Below are 20,305 nucleotides of genomic sequence, written 5' to 3'. Positions count from 1 at the left end.
CCAGGTTATCCTGGCACCGCCGCTGCCCCGTTCTGCGGGACGATGCACATTATCCTCACCCACCATTTGGACTTTGCGAAGCGCCATAAAGCTCCAAAGTCAGGGCTGAAAAGATCATTTTCTCACAGGTTTGCATTGGCTTAAAAGGCTGGAAATTCATTAACAATTAGTGCGCGAGAAAAACAAAGCCCAGAACAGCCAAGCAGCTACCCCGAAGTTTCTGGGTTGCTGCTTAGTGTGACATTTTGCCAGTGAATGTCTGGAAAAAAAAAAAAAAATTAAAAAAAAAATATATGAGAACCACAAGAACAAAAGGCAGAAGGGTTGGTAAATATTTGTTCCAGAGAGGAGATATTTTTGTGCTGTCCCTGATCTCAACACCCCTGCCGCGGGCGCTGGCTCCGCGCCGCTCTTCGTCATTGTTACTGGAGGATGAGGCAGGCGAGGGCGCAAAATGGGAAACAATTGTTGAATAATCTGCACGAGGGTCCTCTGCCAAACCCTCCCCGGCCATTTTTCAACCCAAAGATGCTGGAAATGGGGGCAAGAGAGAGGAGGAGGTGGTGCTTTGAAGGCAGTGCCTTTGACGGGTGAGGAGGGGTTGTGTTGTGCCCAAGCCATGGCCAAGAGCAACAGAGGGGTGGTGGGAGCAGTGGGGGTTTTGGGATGGGAGCTGGGACGCTTTGTCTGCTCCTAACACGTCCCTGCTGCACGGCTGGTGGGGCTAATGGCAGTGGATGCTCCTATGGGGATCCCTCACCCAAGGAAATGCAGGGCTGGCGTCTCCGTGGTGCCATTCGGCTCTTTGCTGTCCCTGAGGTGTCTGGGGAGGGGATGGGATGGGATGGGATGGGATGGGATGGGATGGGATGGGATGGGGTAGTAGGCAGGATGCTCCCCTTGCTCCTGCCTGTGCCTGCACAGGGGCACAGCCTGACCCACCTCCCATGGCTGCTGCCAGCTCCCAGCTCCAGCAGGCAGCGGCATGAAGGATGAAGGGATACAGGCAAAGCCTCCCCTACTCATTGCTGGTATAAAAAAGGCAAAGAAAGGGGGTTTCAGCCCCCAGCTCCTCACCTGTGACCCTTTGCACACCACACCAGCCCATCAAGGGGATTTTCAAAGAGCCTGGTACAGTGAAACCTCTTTGGTTGATTGTGGGTGAGGTACAAACCCAGGGAGATGGTTGGAGCAGGTTGTGTTCCTGTGATAGAGGGCTGGGCTGCTTTTACAGAGTGGAGGAAGCATTTCGGCTCTGGGTCAGCAGGGCTTGGGCTCCTCTCAGCGTGGCTAGAGGTGGATGCCACCTGCTTGCTCCTCTCCTGCTCCCTGCAGCATCCCAGCGTGCCTCTTCCTGCTTCGGTTTGGGGTTTTTAAAGGTGTGGTTAAATCAAATGTCAGGAAGAAAAGCTATGGATCAGGTATTTTAAGAAACAGAGTGCTTGGAAAACTTCAAGGTTATGGCTCAGTGCCTCCTGCAAGGAAGAGGAGGAGGAAGATGCCGGAGGGATGCATCCTTCTGGAGCATCCCAGCACTGCCAGATCTGCTGGAGAGGACAAGGAGCACATTGGGAAGTTCGGGATGTCAATGCTCTCCTGGATCTGGCCATTGTCTCTGGCAAGGGGCAGAGGTGTGGGGCACAGGGACATCAGAGTCCCTTGCTGGACTCTGCTGGGTCAGGAGATGCTGGGGACACACGGGGAAGCTCCTTGCAGGGCTGGGCTGCCGGAGTCAGCGCCTGGGGATGGGGAGTTTGAGGGGGTGGCACGGCTCGGCCAGCGGGCAATAGGGAGTTGCAGGGTCAGCAGGATGTCCTTGGACACACAGTCTTTATCCACTGGGAAATCTTGCTCTGGCAGCACTTGGGGATTTGGGATGTTTCTCTGGGCTCCTGGGATTCCCTGTGACCCACAGCCCCTCACATCCCTACCAGCAGCATCTTCTGCCACATCCATGGGGCCAACCAACACCACATTCCTTTGATGAGCTCTTGGGTACCACAGCCCCTTCCCTTGGGAAAAGGCCATCCTTTGAGCCCTTCCACTTCCCAAACCAGATGAGGCACAAAAAGCAGTGATGCCCAAGTGCTCCCCCGACCAAAGACCCCGCAGCTGAGAGAGGGGAAACCCTGCCAGGCTGCAGATTAAAAAATAACCTTTATGGCACCCATAAAAGAAGGTCGAAATTCCAAGAGGTCACTGGGAAGGTGAAAGTCCCCCCCAGCCCCGGAGCACCCCTGAAGGCAGCGAATGATTAACCCCACAGTGCAGGGTGCACCACTGGGATGCCACGGTCCCTGTGGGGAGAAGGTCCAATCCCTCCAATAACATTTTCCAGGCACACCGAGTTTTCTCTTGGCACCAAAGGAGAAGGGATGGAGGAAGCATCTGGCGAGGGCCTGGGCAGCAGGGAGGGAGGGGAGCATTGAATTCCACCCCCCACATCCCCTTTCACTGGAGGGGGGCAGTTGTTTTATGGCAGGAGGACTGGGGAACCATTTTAGCAGGATCCACGCTGGGACTGCTGGAGGAGTTCCCCGCTGAGGGCTGGATACAAAGAAAAGCTGAATTAACCGAGGGTCATATAAGGCAACAGGATCTGACAGATCCGAGCCAATATATGCTGGCAGCAGCCAGCCCATGGCACTGTGAGAAACACTCCTGCAAATTTAACAAATCCCCACGGTCTAGAAAGTCATGTACGAGAAATTAATAATGAAGGGATCTAGTCATATCTGGATTTCCAGACGTTGGTCATGCTCCCACCGCGTTCTGCAGGCCATATAAGTACATGGATCTGAATCCCGGGTGCTGGAGACCGGCAGGATTGTTACGATCATCTCGCCCGACCTCCTGCGTCAGACGAGGGCTCCCGGCGAGGAGGGGACACCGGGCGGTGGCGGCTGGATCCTGCGGCCGTGCCGGGCTGGGGACGGATGGAGAGAGAAGCCTGGAGGGGAGCGAGGTTTGGGAAGGCTGCTGTGGAGATGGAGAGGGTGCTCACATCACCCAGCGCTGATGCACTGGCACCCGGATGGGTGCTGGGGACGCGCTGCCGGGCAGGAAGGAGCAGCAGCTCCAAGTTCATCCCCGCAGGGCAGCGCCGTGCGATGGGAAGGAACTGCTGATAACACCCCCGAGCTGGGCATCGCTCTTTAACCCGCTGCTCCCTCCAGCCTGGAGCACCCCAAAATTCCCCATTCCCTGAAGACCCTGCCAGGAAGCCGGGCTACCTGCGCAGCTCCGGCTCCGCTTCACCCCCTCCGTATGTCCTACAACAACCACGCTCCTGCTTGCCTCAAGGAGCCGGGGGCGATCACCGGGGATGTTTTCAGAGCTCCGGACCAGCTGTGACCCCACGAGCCCCGGTGCCGGCTGTCAGGCGGCGGGCAGGGGGCCAGCCCCCTCCTCCCCAGCCCCTCGCAGCCGGGTCCTGCCGGGCGGGGGGGGACACAAAGCCGAACAGACGTCACCCCGGCATCACGCGGCCCGAGTGGCCTTCTCCATCTTGTTAGCACATTGTGTAACACAACATGTGGAGGCGCTGGGACCGCACACGCATGCACTCCCCGACAGCCCAGCCGGGGGAGGGGGGAGTGAAAAGAGGGAGGGAAAAAAGAAAAAAAAAAAAAAAAAAAAAAAAAAAAAAAAAACAAATCAAAAACCCCTCAAAAAAAAAAAAAAAAAAAAAAAAAAAAAAAGGAAGCAATTTAAGCTTTGAATCTTTCTCTTTAAAATGTTCTCATGGCTTCATTAGAATTTGCAGCCACAGAGGCTTTGAAGAACATGGTATAAGGAGTGAAACATCTGGAAAAATTAGGATTAATGAAAACATAATTCCCAAGACTAAAGGAAAGATTAATCCTGCGTTACCACTTGTGTGTTCCACAGCTTTTCCCCAGCTCGTAACGCTGAACTTATTAAATTGCCTTGAGCTGAGTTTTCCTTTTCTCTCTCCCTCCCCTATGGAGCCCAATGGAAGCAGCTGATGCCAAATGTGAGGATAACCAACTGCGCTGGCCAGCGCTGGTGAGAGCGCACCCAGCGCTCTGCCCAGGTGGGCACCCCCTGCCCAGCAGGCCTGCGGGGTCCCCGGGTGGCGGTGGGGGTCCAGGGGGTTTTAGGGTGGTCTGTACTGGGCTGGTGGGTGCTGTACCCCACTGGGGCTGCACCTGCTCCTGCCTGGGGTCCTGGGCAGGGCAGGGACTGGCCAGCTCATGGGATGGGAGATGCTGGGGAGTTAAAGATAAATTAATTAATAATTAATAAATTAATGAGCCCCCTTCTCTGCTGCAGGATGCTTGGACAGGGTGAGACTGAGGTGGCTCTGAGGTGCTGGTGTCTTTGGGTGGCATTTCTGTGAGAGCAAGGATAGCCCTGGTGATGCACCACGCTGTGCCATGCTGTGCCATTCCATGCTCTGGCACCACCCCTGCTCCAGGATCCGGGCTGTGACCAGGGGGTTGGGACACGCCAGCCCCGTGCCAGCTGGCAGTGTTCAGCTTTGTCACTGCAGTGTTGGAGGCTCCTGGGGTGTCACACTGGCTGTGCCAGCCCCTGTCCAAGCCCCCTGGACAGAGCTGGCCTGAGGTGCCGGGCAGCTCCCTGTGGAGCTCGGCCACGCTGAGGGACCCTGTGGGAAAATGCTCTGAGGTGACAGACCCTTTCCCCTGTAAAATCCTGCAGCAATTCCTTTGCCACAGCAAGTACCAATGGTGGGTGCCAGCGCTGGTTTGGGGTCACATCAGATGTTTGTCCCTGCAGCTTTATCAGCACAGACACTGATCTGCACAAACGGGTGGGGCCGGGGTCGGAGTGTGTCCCTCCCAGACCAAGATGCTGTGCAATTGTGGTGCTTCTTGGGAAGAAGGAAAACAAGGAGAGCTCACTCCCTTATGCCTTCATCCATCCTGCCCGGGCACAGGGAGGCCGGGCACTGCCAGCTCCACGCCTGGGCTGGCTCTGCCGATCAGCCCAACCACAGTGACCCCGGCAGGGCTGGAGCCTGCAAGGATCGGGATGTTCCGAACGATGGGGACAGAGAGCAGCACCCATTCTGTGAGCGTCTGCTGGGATTTGGGTGGGCTCCTGCCCGCTGGGTGCTCCCCACGACGTCAGGGTGGGGGAACCAGTGTTTGCTGCATTTACTGCTGGATTGTGCCAGGACTGCATCTGGATGTGGCCAAAGGTGAGCCTGACCCACACACGGGAGAACAGGGCTCGTTTTCCCCAGGCCTGGTCGGAAAGCCTGCTTCACCCCACACACGGAGTGAAGGAGGCAGCGTGCCCGGGCCACTCCCCAAGAAGGGGAGGCTCCCAAGGGGCTCCACGGGACCCCTCTCTCCCTCCTTCCCACGCTGCTGTCCCACTCAGCTCCAGCTTGTTTTCCAGAGAGGAAACAGGCAACCTTGCTATTATATTTTTTTTTTTTTCTATTTTTTTTCCCCCCTATTTTCCTTTTTCTCCCGGTGTGAGCGGCGGGGCCCAGCTGGGGGGCAGAGGTGCCGGCGGGGCGGCGCGGGAGGTGCCCGCCGGCCGCGGGGGGACAAAATTTTCCTTTTTCTCCTCGGTGCTCGCGGCCGTATTGTGTGAGCGAGGAGGAGATGGATGAAGGTCACATCCTGCCGCTCTTCCGATGCCCGGCACCAGGAAAAAGCTGCGCTTTGTAAATATAAAAATAAACAACAAACTCTTTCCCCCAATTTACCACCTTCCCCCCCCCCCCCCCAAAGAAAACAACAACAGCCCCCGTGGTATCGCAGCCACCTGCTCGGGGAAGTGATTTTTCATATAGGCAGGAAACGGGGGTCTAATTAAATCTGGGGTCAAGAACATAAAGGGAGAACGAAGTTTATTTAGGAGTCCTCGAGGAGGGCGGGCGGGGGGTGCTCAGCGGGGCTGTGGGGGAACCGTAGGACGGTGTTTTGGTGGGGCTGGGGGGGAACCTGGGCGTGTTTTGGCCCCAGGGTGGGTGGCAGGGCATCACCTTCCTCCTGCCAGCGGGTCCAGCGTGCCACAGCGGGCAGCGGTGGCAGTTCGGTGTTCACCAGGGCAGGGATGCTCTGGGGGACTCCCCACTCTCCCTGTCCCCCGGCGGGTAGAGAAAGGAGCCCGGGGAGGATCACGCTCAGACCTACAAGAGTGTCCCCAAGCCTTCAGCGAGATCATATGAGGTTCCTGTTTCACAAGACGGAGGATGGCATTTCCATTGTGCTCGCCGGGGATGTGTTGCAACGGGGCAGCCGCTTCCATCCTTTGTCCTCCTCCCCGCAGAGGAGGAGTCTCAGCCTCTGCCAGGGTGACCCGTCACACCCTGCCCCCCCCCCCACCCCCCCACACCCCCCGGCCACCAAATTTGGCTCCACTGGCCGCGGCAGCCCTCCTCGGCGGGTCCCGTCCGCAGGCATCGCCCCGCCGCCAGCGCTCTCCGGCTCCCACGGCGCCTCCTCGCAGCCACCGCGCTGGGTGCCCGAGGCCGGGGGTCCCCACCGCCTTAGGGACACTCCAGGAAGGTGGCACCCTCCTCCCACCGCTCCCAGCGCTGACCCTGGGGTGCTCCAGCTGCCTTCCCCTGCCCGCTGCGGGGCTCCCGCCTAATTTTCACCACCAATTAATAAACGAGGGACTGACCCCATCAAAGCTCAACTGGGGAACCCGGGGTGCTGGCAGCAGCCCCAGCTCCCCGCGATGATGCCACCACCCCGGCCCCTCTCCCATGCCCGCAGCGGGCACTTCCAGCTTTTAGGAAGCGCTGCAGAGACCTTTGGGTCGGGTGCTCCCAGCCCGGACCCGCTTTCTATTCCCCAGCCGGGGTGTGCCGAATATAAAGTATCACAGCATTGTTATGAAAAAAATAATTCAAACCCACCAAAAAGGCCAGCAGCGGATGGAAGGGTGAAATCGGAGCAGTCCAGGCTGGCTGTAACCCTTCGTGGGCAGGGCAGGCAGGGATCAGCATCCACATCCCAGCCCTGCCGCTGGCGCTGGCGGGTACGGAAGGGAAGGTGATGGGCTGAAAGTGTCCCAGTGCAGACTGTGGGCAGGACAGGGAACGGTTTCCCATGGGAAAGGAGGAACTCTTGCCTGGGGGGGGCACATAAAACAGCCGGATTTTTGGGCAGGCTTTAGGGATGCTGGGGAGTGCCTTCATGCCCAAATTCCTGCTGAAGGATGGGACACTCCACCTGGGCACCACACAGCCCGGGGGGCTGCCCATCCCCACACCGCGGCGAGGCGTCAGGGTCCCTTCTGTCACCACCGATGGGACGCAGGTGCCACCCACCGCCCTGGATGCTCGTCCCCTCCCTGCCGCCGGCATCCCTCCGCCCAGCCGGGTACCGGCGGCGGCGCTGGGGACGAGGACGCGTCCCCGGCCGCGGGCCTCGCTCCAGCTGGGCGCTGTTTTGTAAGGACTCCTGGGCCTCTGCGGCGCAGAGATAAGCCCAAGAATTCGCCCTCAGTTCCAAATATCCCGTCCGCTTCCTCCCGCCGTCCTCGCCGCCGCTCCAGCCCGCTTGTCTCATTTCCGCAGCAGCGTGCTGGGGAGCGCTTCCTGTTTTCCCCCCGGCCCCGGGGCGGCGGCGGGGGGCTGAGGGGCGCGGGGAGGAAGGGCAGGACAATGGGCGCTGGTCGGGACGGGCAGCTGCCCATCGCCCGGGACGGGGGTTCCTCGATGGCCCGGGATGGGGCTGCGAGAGGGGGAAGGCGGATGGCAGGTGGCAGCAGCGGGGACGTGGGTCCTGGGCTGAGCTGAGATTGCGGATGGGGTTTCTTTCCTTTCCTTTCCTGAGTTCCTTTTTTTTTTTTTTTTTTTTCCTTTTTTCTTTTCTTTTCTTTTTTTCCTTTTTTTCAAGGGCTTCGCTGTAAATCAGCCCAAGCTCCCTGGAGAGCATCGTCATTGTGCCGCAGTGGGAGCCCCTGCTCCAGCTGGGCATGAGGACAGGAATGAAGCCGGGTGGAGCACAGCCCTGGGAGGGGGGACCCTGCCCTCTATGGGGCAATGAATTACTCCCCCGCCCCGCAAATCGCATTTTAGGGTCCCTCCAGTCAAACCATCCACCACAACCCTCTCCTCCCCCGCCGCAGCATGGGAGAGCAGCATCCCCGCGGGGCTGCCCCGTCCCAGGAGCTGTGTCACAGGGCAGGAGGTCAGGATGTGGCTGCCCCGTCCCAAACTGCAGCTCTGAGACGAGAGGGATCCATTCCGGAGCTCCGCTCACTCGGAGCTCAGCAACCTCCTGCCACCAGCCGGTGGGCAGCTCTGTGTCCCCCTGTTTTCGGGGCTCCTGCCCCGCGGTCCCAGGCTGAGTGTGAGTGTTTACTCGGTGCCTTTCTCACCGCTCGCAGCGTGGCAGGAGTTATTCAAAGGCGGGCGGAAACGAGCGCAGCAACTGAAACAACAATGAAAAGGAAACGGAGCTCGAAAAATTCTCCGTTCATAAATCAACTGAACTGCAGGTGATCCCTGGGCAGGAGCGAGCTGAGGAAGAGACACGGCTCGGCTCGGCATGGCCAGCAGCCAGGCAGGCTCCGGCCCCCCAGGCGGGGATGGGGGAGGCAGGGATTTCCCAGGGTGGTCCTGAGTGCTGCTGGGGTCGGTGTCCGTGTCCCCGGGGCTGCACATCGGGGACTTTGGGGCAGGTGAGGTGCAAGCATTGTTGGGTTTATTTTTATTACAATTTTTTATTATACGTCTGGGTGAGAAAGGTGAAGCTGTGCTGGGTGGAGTGGGTTTGTGGGGTCAGCACTTCATGCACGCACAGGCACACGCCTCCTTTCCAGGCTAGAGGAATGCAAAAAGCACAAGGATGTGATGGAGTGCAGGGACCGTGCCACAGCCCCTTGTGGCCAGTAGAGTGGGGGGATATGGTAATTTTGGTGCTTGAGGGGTTGCAGAGCAGCCCCGTGCTTTTTATTCATCTCCATGCCTGCCTTTTTTGGGTTGAAATTCATCACTTTGGAAGCAGAGAAGCCAGAAAGGTGTGGGTGAGCACGGCTCCAGTCTGTGGCTGTGCCATGGGAGATGCTGGGGTTAACGGGAGATGATCCAGGGTTCTCGGCAGCATCAGGCCATGGCTCCTTGCTGGGATCTCATAAAGGCTTTTTCCTCCTTAGGAAATAGAGCTGCTGGATTGGGACAGGCTCCTCAGTGCTGGCACCATCTCTGCACGGGCAGGGGATGGGCATGGTTGGAAAAAATCTCCCCCTCCTGCCTCCAGTTGTGTCCTGCAGCATCTTGCTGCGGGCAGGATGGGGGCCAGTTTGGACAAACCGTGCTGTCCCCTCCTAGCTGTCCCCTCTGCCAGCTCCTGTAAGATGAGACCCAGGCCTGAGGACACCAAAAGGGTGCTTTTGGGTCCAGTGGATGGCCCCAGGGACCAGGCTGGTGGCAGTGGGCTGACCTTACAGCAGAGGAAATGATCCAGTTGTGTTCCCCGCACTGGGAAAGCCAGGAGAGATTGCATGTCCCCCTCTGCTGCTATCTGTCCTCCCTCCTGTGAATTCCCTGTCATCTTGTCTTTTGGCAGAGCTGGAAAACTAGGAGACCACCGTAAATAAATCCTGTGTCTTTAAGCTGTTTTGTACAGTACAAGAAAATGCACTCGTTGAATTACAGCTTTTTAATCAAATACATGTAACCATGTCACTTAAAGTGCTCGCGAAAAGCAAGGAAAAAAAAAACCCCAACACAATTGGAAGAGCACGATATTAAAACCAGCTGCCTGCTTACCCCCACCACAGTTAATAGTTTTTGAATGTTCTGAATGAGAGAGAAACCAGAGCCAAGCTCCACTTTCATGTCCATCTTTCTGATCAAGCCCTGTCAGGCGGGGGGAGCCGGGCAGCCTGGCACAGAGGCGGGGGATGCGGGAGGGCTGCACTCCCTCGTCCTGCCGCTTTGCCCATCCCTTCAGGCTTTCTCCCTGTGGTGATGGGATGTGGGAGCCCCCGGTCTTCCTCCAGGCAAAGCAGCGCTGCCCGGCTGGGACCCAGCCTGGAGATGGGAGCACAGGTTGCCCAAACCATGCAGAGATGAGGGATGCTGCTCTGGGACATCACCACCGTGTTGTGTGTGTCCCCTCCTGACCAAATTTAACCCAATTCTACCTCTCGATGCTTCTCCCTGCAAGCTGGCATCACCGCTTGTCCCCCTGAGGCACTGCGCTGCCCGCAGCATCCCTTCCTCCGAGCATGCCAGTGTCACATCCCCGTACCCCGATCCCTTGGGACACACATGCCAGGACCACCTCAACGCCTGCCTCCGGCCTCGCCGGCCACCGACCCCCCGCCCAGCACAGCCTGCCAACCACCCGAACTGTGCAGTTCCCCCGCAACGTGGACCACTGCTCATTAAGCATGAGGCAGAGACCACCAAATATGTCAAAACACACTTAAAATTTATTGTTTCATACCATACGTTTGAGTCTCTTGAACGCCGGCCAGTGTTTCTCCCTCTCCGCGATGGGGCCTATCTGCTGTCACCGACGCTGCGCGTATATGTACAGCCCGCTTGCTTGCTGGCTTATTTTTTTTCTTTTTTTCCCCCCTCCCCCTTCTTTCTTTAAATGCAAAATACAAACAATTGATGGAAAATGTACATTTGTTCCATATGGGACGGTCGGAGTGTGGAGAGGAGCCAGCAGAGGCATTTTTAGGCAGACTCCTCTCTCCAGCGGATGGCTGGATGGCTTCCCAGAACGGCCCCGCGCGGCCTGGCCTGACTCTCCTGACGAGCTTCAGACGCTCCGTGACGCTCCCACGATGGCGGGGGGGACGTGATTCAGTTCCCTGAAGGGATCAGCCTCCCTGGGCTGCCAAGCACAGGAGGAGGGAGAAGCTTCCACCAAACCACTGCAACATCCCGGAAGGGTTGAGCTCGGCTGTGCCGGAGGCGATGGGGAGACTTGCTTTAGGACTTGCGTAGGAAGTTGAGTTAGGCTGGTTGGGTTGTGCTGGGTTATGTTGGGATAGGTTGATTGGGTCCTCGGGATAGGTTACACTGGATATTGAGATTGGTTAGGATGGATTAGTTTGGGTTGGTTTGGGTTGGGTTGGATTGGGTTATGTTGGGTTGTGCTGGGTTGGGTTCAGCTGTGTTGCATTAGGTGGTTTGGGTGGGTTGGGTCCGGTCGTGCTGTTTGGGTCGTGTTGGGTTTTGTTGTGTTGGATTGGACTAGGTGACCTCTGGAGAACACTCCCAACCTTTCCATGACCCTTTGTCCTCCCAGTACATCACAGCATTGCTGAATCACCTCAGAAGAGAAGCACGAAGTAATTCTGACAGAGATTGTGGGGCTCAGTCAGCTCAGAGCTGATGAGGAGAAGAAGCCCCCCAGATCGCTCATGGTTCACACAGTGAGGCTCAAACCTACCTCCTCCACAGGGACCTGTCCTCCTCAGCGGGAACCCAGCACGGTGCTGGGTGAGCAGATGTTGGTGTGGGGCTGGGGACTGTGGATCCAGGGGCTTGTGGTGGCCCTAAGGCAGGGGTAGAAATGTGAGGGCTGATGGGGGCAACGTTGGGAGCTAGTGTGGGACAGCCAAAGCTCCACAGGGAATGTAGAGGCTGAACTTCACAGCAAGAAAAATGCTAAAGCATTTCAGGCTGCACAGATTTTCCAGGGCACTTTAAAGACTCATTGCTGAATTTTCTTTTGCAAAACCTGTAATATTTATGATCCCCAACTCCCATTCCCTGCAGACAGCTGCCCTCCCCTGCCTGCAGAGAATTCCTGCTGCCAGGGGCAGAGCTGGGGGAGCACCCAGCCTCGCCCGAATGTTCCTGCTGCCCGGCAGCTCTGGGCATGGCGCAGAGGAAACAGGGCCTTTCCTGTCTGCAAGGAGCATTGAGATTTCCAAACATTTCCTTTCCCAAACTGAGCTCCAAAGAAGAAGGTTGGGGAAGGCTTGGGAACTTTGCTTCTGCTTGACCAGGAAAGGTCGTTCTGGGAACATTTGAAATCTTTCTTTGCATTTCAGCCTTTTCCCTTTGGTTAACCTCTCACCACAGAATGCTGTTACCTCTCCAAAGGTTTTGCCTTCCATCTAAAAAAACTGGAAACTTTTTTTTTTTTTTTCCACTTTTTCTCGAGTCAGGAAATGTTTTGGAGCTGTTTCCCACAAACAGGTTTGGTTTTGATAATTTTTTTTCTTTTTTTTTTTTTTTTTCTGGAAGAGCGGGGAGAAATATAAATCCCATCACTTGGTCTAGAGCAGCTGCCTGGTGCCACAGCGGGGAACCAGCACCGGCAGCATGTTCCTTTGTCCAGAGATGCCCCCACACCAAACACCCAAAAGACAAGGATCAAGAGGCTCTAATTCCCTGTTCATCCCAGCCAGGATGACCTCATCAAGGCTGTTGTGTCAGTGCTCCAGCCCTGACGGTGAGCTCTGCGTTGGGATGTCTGGGGCTACCCTGGAGCTGCCACTTGCCACTCTGCACATCCCGCTTGCCCCGGGCTGTGCCATGGCCTCAACCTTGGGAACAGTGAGCCCGGAGCTGAATGCTGCTGGGCCAGGCTGGCTGGCACATGAGGTTTTAATATTTGGGTGGGTGATGTCATCGAGAGCTCCGTAACGCTGTAAAAAATCCAGAACGTCTATAAAGCTGATCTGTGAACCTCCAGCAGAACACACACACACAGTCACAGGGGTGTGTGCACACGGGTATGCGCATGGACACATGGACATATGGACACATGGACACATGGACATGGACAAACACACCTGCACGTGGAGGGATGCATGCATGGAAGATGCGCACACACACACGGGTGCACCAACACATGTATGCACAGACACCTCCACAGAGAGATGCACACGTGGAGACACATGGAGGAACACGTGGATGCACGTGCAGGCTCAGACGCACAAAGGGACAACAAAAAAGATGCACAGAAAGGAGCAGAGGTGCGCACGCATGGCTACACAGGTGCATGCACGCAACCCACCCAGGTGCAGGCACATGGGTATCCAGGGATGCTCACACACGCACACAAATGCCTGCACACACGGATAATGCACACAGGGATGGATGTGAGCGTGGATGTGAGCACGGATGCATGCAGTGATGCAGGTACACACGGGTGCTTGCACACCCATTCACACAGATCCTCCAATGCTTGCAGGTTTGCACACGGATGTGTTGGGATGCACGCACAGTTGCACACGGATAGAATCCACTGCCCTGCACCCCCAGGGGACACAGAGCAGATGCCACCTGCCCATAAAGCCCAGGTAGGACCTGGCGTCGCTTCCCCCTCTCCCTGCATCCTGGGAAAGCCGGCAGGATGGGCTGTCAGGTTTTCCATTTACCTGTCAAGTACCTTCTCCATATTTCTGCCGTAACGACCTGCTAAAAGCCCCTCGCTCCTCCTCCCCAGCCCAAAACCATCCGGCCTTGAGCTTTGGAGAGATTAAGTCATAAAAATCGGAAGGGGCTGTGCAGTAACAGCCCCAGCCTGAGCCATAACGGCAGTGAAATCATCCCCAAACTATGTCAGCTCCAGCCATTTCCAGTCCCACGTCACACCTGAGCCACTGGCATGCAGTGAAAGAAAACACTGGGGGATGGTTTCCTGGCCCCAGAGCAGCTGGACAGGGACAGGGGCAGGGGAAAGATAAAAATAATATATATGTTAAAAATATATAAAAGTAACACATAAAATATTGAAAAAAATAGAAAAATATTAAATATACAAAAATAAAAAAATAAAATCCAGTGTATAAAGATAATACAGACAAACATAGAATGAACATATAAGGTATGAAACAAGATATAAAATTATAAAAATAATATATAAAATAAGTGGTGTGGTTAAAGCCCATCAAGGAGCCAGCACCCTTCCCAAAGACCCAGCACATCTCCCAGGTTCAGCTGAGCTCTCTGCCCTCCTGATGGAGCTGGATCAGCCCCTGTGCCACCAGTCTCACCACACCCTGGATTTGGAGAGGGACAAATCCTGTCCTGGCCACGGCTAAACCATGAGGCTGCAGCAGTGACAATGTGGAGAGCTGCCCGCCCAAATCACTGCACAAACCAGGTTGGTTTGGGACACTTCTTGCTAAGACTGATGTCAAAGTAGTGAGTTTAGGTGACAAAAGCTGTGTGGAACACCGAGTGATGGTAGGGGGTGGCATCTTTTGGAGTCTGATACAGGTCTTTTCTGCCTGCTATCTGCTCCGGTTTTTTTCCTCTCTCCTTTCCCTTCTCTTTCATTTCCCTGTGGCCTGGCGTAGGGCTGGCCAGTGAGGTGGGGCTTTCACAGCAGCTGTGTCTCCAGGGTGGTGAATCCTTGGTGCAGTTCTGGATGGGAATGACCATCCATTGCAGCTTTCAGTACCTGCTGTAACCCCACAGCTGGGGCATAAATCACAGGGTGGTTTGGGTTGGGAAGGACCTTAAGGCTCATCAAGTTCTAACCCACTGCTATGGCCAGGGACACTTTCCATTAAACCAGGTTGCTCCAAGCCCAATCCAACCTGGCCTTGAACACTTCCAGGAATGGGGCATCTCCAGGAACCTGTGCCAGTGCATCACCACCCTCATTCTAAAGACTTCTCATATCTAATCTAAACTGACCCTCCCTCAGTTGAAAACCATGGCGAGCTGGCACAGCCTGAACCACGGGCAAAGAAGGGGATTTCTGCTGCAGAAAAGCGGCTTCACGTTTGCTCCACGGTGTGATGGACAGCGGCTCTCCGCGGCACGGCGGGGCAGCCGGGCGAGGACCGGCCTGCTCACCGCCGCTTTGAACCGCAGGAAGTGACCGCATCCATGCCTGGAAGGTACCTGGAAACCAGGGGCTGGAAAATAACTCAGGGCTTTCTTCTTCTTCCCCCCTCCCTCATCTCCTTCCTCCCAGGCCGCTTCGGGGAGCGGAGCGGGATGGAGCCCGTAGCCGGCTGCTTCCTTTCATAGTCATCGGCGGCAGCACAGGATGCTTCTCATTTGGTGTTGTGTTTGTTTGCTGCAGCGCGGGTTCTGGCACCCGCCGGGCGCCCGCCAGCCCTCCCGTGTAGGTAGTGAGGTCATTTTTCCATGTATTCCCCTTTTTTACATACTGTATATGGAAAGACAATGAAGCGCCTTTGTGGCGTTCCATGGGAACGCGTCGCCAGCCCCCGGAGTGGTCCCGTTTATTAGCGCTTCACATTCAACAACAACAACAAAAAAAAGTGAGTCAGGATTGAGTCCTGTTAACACTAATGTGAATTTAATTTAGGAGAAGCTTGAAAATTAATGTCATTTGTTAAATATCCATTTCCCCTAAAAGGCAATTCTTTGCCAACAACAACAACAAAAACCCTCTTCTTCTATTCATTTTTTTTTTTTTTTTAAATTTTTAACAGCCTTTTTTGGCGATATCAGCCTGGTTTAAATCACTTGGTGCTCAAGGAACGGATGCCACCGGGTTTTAAGCAACAGATTGTTGTTCCTTCTTTTCAAATTGAACAAAAAAGCTCCCTGTAAATCATACAGTGATTCACAGGAGGGGGATGAAGCTCCGGCAAAGCACCAGCAGCTCCGAGCAGGATCCGGCTGGGCATGGTGACGGCTCGGCAAGACCCGCCGCTGCTGGAGCCGGGAAGCAGCCAATGAAGGCCAGGAGGAGGAAAGGCTCCGGTACACGGAGTTTTCTTCCATCTCCGAGGATTGGAAAGAAAGCATTGGAGCAGCCTGGCTCTGTTTTTGGGGGGTTTCATGGGAAAACAGGGTGAGCCGTGGGGACCTCGCATCGATGCGCTGCCAGCCTGCCAAAACAATGACCACACCAAGGCTTGTTTCGGAGGAGGATATCACATGTTTTATTATATTTTAATCTGAGAACAGCTGCTTTTCCTGCTGGGAGCATCTCTGGGCGGCACAGCGCGGTGCTGTGGGGCTGCCGCCAGAATCCCATCCCATCCCATCCCATCCCATCCCATCCCATCCCATCCCATCCCATCCCATCCCATCCCATCCCAAGCCACCGTCCCGTGCCGATCCGAGCAGAGCCGCGCTCATGGAGCCCGAGGCGGCTGACGGGGCGGGCGGGCGGGCGGCAGCTTGGAAATTAATACATTTGCCAGGTTGTCAAAACATTAATCAACGGATACAAAAATCTGGAAATGGTTGGGACAACATGTATTTGCGGAAAATATGTGTTCACACAACAAGCACACAAGATGGGAACAATTATATGAAGATGTTTTAATAATTAACCAGAATAAAACAGTTTGCTCTCCATACAGTTCTAGACAATAAAAGTGTTTGCAGTCATATTTTTCTTTTGTACAAAATTCCAGTCAGTTGTTCCTCAATATTTACATTATCATTCCCTTTTCACAAAATATCTCCTTTTTCCCCCCATTCCTTTTTTTTTTTTTTCTTCTTTAAATCCAGCTTTGCTACATAAATGCTTTAGATCTCATGGATATCCCTTGATTTCTTTTTAAAAAGTCTAATAAAAAAACCCCAAAAGACATTAAATACCATTTTATATATAAAAATGCTTAGTAAAAATATAGTTTTGTTGCCCAATTAAAATATATTGCTGAGAATACAGTAAAAACTGTCCTAAAGCCCACCCCTAATGGGCGCCGACTCTTTAACAGCCCCGGCAAAGTCTTTCTAAAAGGTTTTTCCCCCTAAAAGTTTGCCTGTCCTTGGGTTAAATACTGGGGACAGGTCACACTTTGGCTCATCCTGGTGTGATTGTTTCAGGCAGGATTTACTGGAACTGGCTTGGAAATGCCCCTTGGAGCTGGCGGGAGCTGGAGAAGTGCCCTGCCGAGGGCTGGAGCGGGGAGCACGGCGGGGAAAGGCGTCTATCTGTGTTATATAGTTATACGGTATATCAGTGAGTTCAGCATGGTCTGTCTCTAAAAAAAAATAAAAAAAATCAAAAAAAAAATCAAAATAAAAAAGAACAAACAAGAAAGCGATGCATTTAATGAGATACTCTAAATATGATGGAGCTCGTGGTTAAAGGAGGATGGCTTTTTGTTTTTAGAGGAGAGTTGGGGCTCTCCTGGTGCGCGCATTGGATGGTGGGGTCAACCTAACCGGTGATGCAGGGGCTATAGTAAACAGCACTGCTGGCATCGGACAGGGCAGATATCAAACTGCTCTCCTCGCAGGAGATGCTTCTAGGAGTCACTTTGGACAGGGAGACATGGTAAGGGAGGCCCGAGGCTTCGGGACGAGTCCTGCTCATATTCAAATACTGGTCAAACTCGTTGCGGTCAACGTCTGTCCAGAGCTCGGTTTGGTTCAAGTGATCCACGCTCTCCATGTGGTGGGCTTCGGGCGGGGGCGACAGCTGGCCCAGGTGGGCGGAAAGCCCGTTCTGAGTTCCCGAGCACATCTGGTTGTAGTAAAGGCTGGAGGGATGGGGAGTCCTCATGGCGTCGGCCAAGTGTGAGGGGGTCTGCGTGTAGGGCACGGCCACGTCCCGCCCCATGCACTTCTCCTGGGGAAACTCCATCTGGTGATGGTGGTGGTAGCCGCGAAAGGGCATCATGTTGCAGTCATCCTGCATGTGCGGAGGGAAAAACGCCGGCTCGGTCTGTTCCAAGACATCCAAGGGAGACATCTCAGGAGTTGGCAAGCCATAGTTTTCAATATCCGACCCCATGGAGTGGAGTTCTCTGAAGTGGTTAAGTGGGGGAGGCTGGGGGTGGCCCGGCTGGCTGCCGCCATGGTGACTCATGCTGAAGTTGTCACTGCAAGGCTGGGAAAGGTTATGCAGGAGGATATTGGGTTCCATCCTCTTGATTTTCTTGGCTTGCTTCTTTCTCCTTGGGCGGTATTTGTAGTTGGGGTGATCCTGGAGATGCTGGATTCGCAGTCGCTCTGCCTCTTCCACGAAGGGACGCTTGTCGCTGGCGCTCAGCGCTTTCCACGATTGGCCTGGAAGAGGAAGGAGAAGCTCTGTAAGAGTGGCTCAGCCACCTGGCACTGGCCAGGGCATGGGGACACCCAGGGAGAGGCAGCCCAGGGGTGAAGGGCTCCTGCAGATGGCTTGGCACCTAAGTGGGAAGGAAGGGCCGGGGAATGAGTTCCCAAGCCAGGCTGTTCCCTTGTCCCAGAAGAAGGCTCAGGCAGTGCCCAGCACTTCAGTGCTGTGGGAGAATGGGGATACATGGAATGGGAACCCCTCTGCCAGGGCTGGGGATTCTGCCTCCCACTGCTCCTCGGTACAGTCCACAGTCCCTTCTTCCCTGTGTGTCGCATCCATAGCCTGCACCTCTGAGGGCCAAATCACTCATCCCAAAACCTCACAGCACAATATCCTGAATCCCACATCCCCACACCCCGCAGCCCCGTGTCTCTGCATCCTGCTGCTCTGTCTGGCCATATCCTGCTTCCCGTAGTCCCGCATCCTGCAGCTCCATTTACCCATATCCTGCTTCCCGTGTTCCCACATCCCGCATCCTATAGTCGTGCATCCCGCATCCTGCAGCCTGTATTCCCATATCCTGCATCCCTGCAGCTGCGTACCCCTCAGCCCCGTATCTCTGCATCCCGCAGCCTGGTTCCCCTGCATCTTGTGCTCATGCAGCTCTGTATCTTCACATCCTCACATCCCACAGCCCCGTATTCCCACATCCTGGAACACCACAGCCCTTGATTCAACAATCCTGCATCCTTACAGCTCGCATCCCTGCAGCCCTGCATCCTTGCAGCCTGCAGCTAGTAGCCCTTCATCCTACATCCCTAAAGCTTGTGTCCTGCAGCACTTTAACCTTGCAGCCCATAGCCCTGCATCCCCCAGCTCTGTATCCCACAGCACCCCAGCTCCTGCACCCCCATATTCTTGCAGTCTGCATCCCACAGTCCCGTTCCCTTGGAGCCTGGCTCGCAGAGCCCCATATCCTTGCATCCCACAGACTCCTGCCTTGAATCTGTGCAGTCTGCATCCCACAGCCCTGGACTCTCACAGCGCACATCCCAAATCCCTGTACAGCTTCATCCCGCGCTCCCAGCGCTGAATCCCTGTACCCCAGCAGTTTGCATCTCCAGCTCTGTATCCCTGCATCTCACTGCCTTGGGCTATCAGAACCAAACCCGCCTATGCCTACACTCCCAGCCCTATACCCCAACATTCTGAGCTCTGTACCTCTGCATCCTGCAGCCCTGCACTCTTGCAGCCCACATCCCCAGACCTGTACCTCTGTATTCCTGTATTCCCAGCCCTGTACTCCAAACAGCCCTGTCTCCTCAGCTCGATATCCTCCCCATCCCACAGCCCTGTACTCCTGCAGCCCGCATCCCCAGCCCCGTAACGCAGCATTCCCGCACCCTCAGCTCCATCCCCCCGCACCCCCAGCCCCGCACCCCGCATCCCCGCGCCCGCAGCCCTCCTCCCGCTCCGCTCCCGCTCACCCAGCATCTTGCTGAGCACGGCGTTGTGCAGGTCGGGGTTCTGCTGCGCCAGCCGCTTGCGCTCATCCTTCGCCCAGACCATGAAGGCGTTCATGGGCCGGCGGATGCGGGAATCCTCGGCGGCCTTGCCCTCGGGGCGGCCGGCCGGGGGGCTGTATCCATAGCCCGGCTCGGGGCTGGGCGTGCGGCTGGGGGCCGCGCCGGGGGCCGCGCCGCCGGGGCCGGGGCCGAAGGCGAAGCCGGGCTCGGGGCTGGGCGTGCGGCTGGCGGGGGAGGCGGCTCCCGGGGGGCGCGGGAAGGCGAGCCCGGGCTCAGCGGCCGGCACGGCGGCGGTGACCCATGAACAGTCGCCCCGGGGTTGCGATATCTCCTCTCGGCAGTAGTTAGACTCAGATATATTCATTCCAGCTGGACAGCACTTTGTGTCCGACCCGACCGGGTGCCGGAGAGAGAATCGGGATTCCTGCCGCGTCCCACCGGGTCCAGCACCGCCGAGCAGCCGCCCGCAGTTCGCCTCCCTCGCCTGCCTTCGGGGGACTCTCGGGCTCGCCTGCGTTTGTTTTGGTTTCTTTTCTTTCTTTCTTTTTTTTTTTTTTTCTCCTCTATCTTTTTTTTATTATTATTTTTTCCCCCCTTTCCCCCTAAAAAAAAACTTTTGGGATGATGCTGGGCTGGAAGGGGCAAAATATAGCCGGGCTGGACCAATCAGCGGGGCGAGGGGAGGAGGAGGAGGAGGAGAGGGAGCGGAGGAGGAGATGAGGGGGAGGAGGAGGAGATGAGCGGGAGGAGGAGGAGGAGGGAAGGGGGGCGTCCCCAGGCACCAGCAGGAAGAGCCACCCGGAGCGGGCCGAGCTGGGACCAGTGTGGAAGGTGCTGCCCCGTTCCCTTCAGTCCAAGAGGAAGGGTTGTTAATTTTCTTTTTTCTTTTCTTTTCTT

The 20,305-nt window shown here is 55.8% G+C and overlaps 1 protein-coding gene across 1 annotated transcript; it reads right to left on the bottom strand.

Annotated features, from left to right (window-relative positions):
• Positions 1 to 16,070: 16,070 nt before the first annotated feature.
• Positions 16,071 to 19,970, bottom strand: SOX18 (SRY-box transcription factor 18). The gene is made up of 2 exons (XM_040080392.2): positions 19,370 to 19,970; positions 16,071 to 17,893 (listed from the first exon to the last, which is right to left on the bottom strand). The coding sequence occupies exons 1-2, from the start codon at positions 19,770 to 19,772 to the stop codon at positions 17,043 to 17,045; spliced, it is 1,254 nt and encodes a 417-aa protein (XP_039936326.1). The 5' UTR covers positions 19,773 to 19,970; the 3' UTR covers positions 16,071 to 17,042.
• Positions 19,971 to 20,305: the final 335 nt, after the last annotated feature.

The sequence above is a fragment of the Hirundo rustica genome, chromosome 16 (assembly GCF_015227805.2).
Source record: "Hirundo rustica isolate bHirRus1 chromosome 16, bHirRus1.pri.v3, whole genome shotgun sequence".
In the NCBI taxonomy this organism is placed as follows: Eukaryota; Metazoa; Chordata; class Aves; order Passeriformes; family Hirundinidae; genus Hirundo; species Hirundo rustica.
Note: the sequence above shows the minus strand (reverse complement) of the source record. Positions and strands in the feature narration are given on the sequence as shown.

What these genes read in the sequence shown, in the direction of transcription:
- SOX18 (XM_040080392.2), bottom strand. Translation starts at nt 19,772, where the DNA reads ATGAATATATCTGAGTCTAACTACTGCCGAGAGGAGATATCGCAACCC. An exon ending in CGTGCTCAGCAAGATGCTGG is followed by an intron (nt 17,894 to 19,369) that starts GTGAGCGGGAGC and finishes TTCCTCTTCCAG; the next exon opens with GCCAATCGTGGAAAGCGCTG.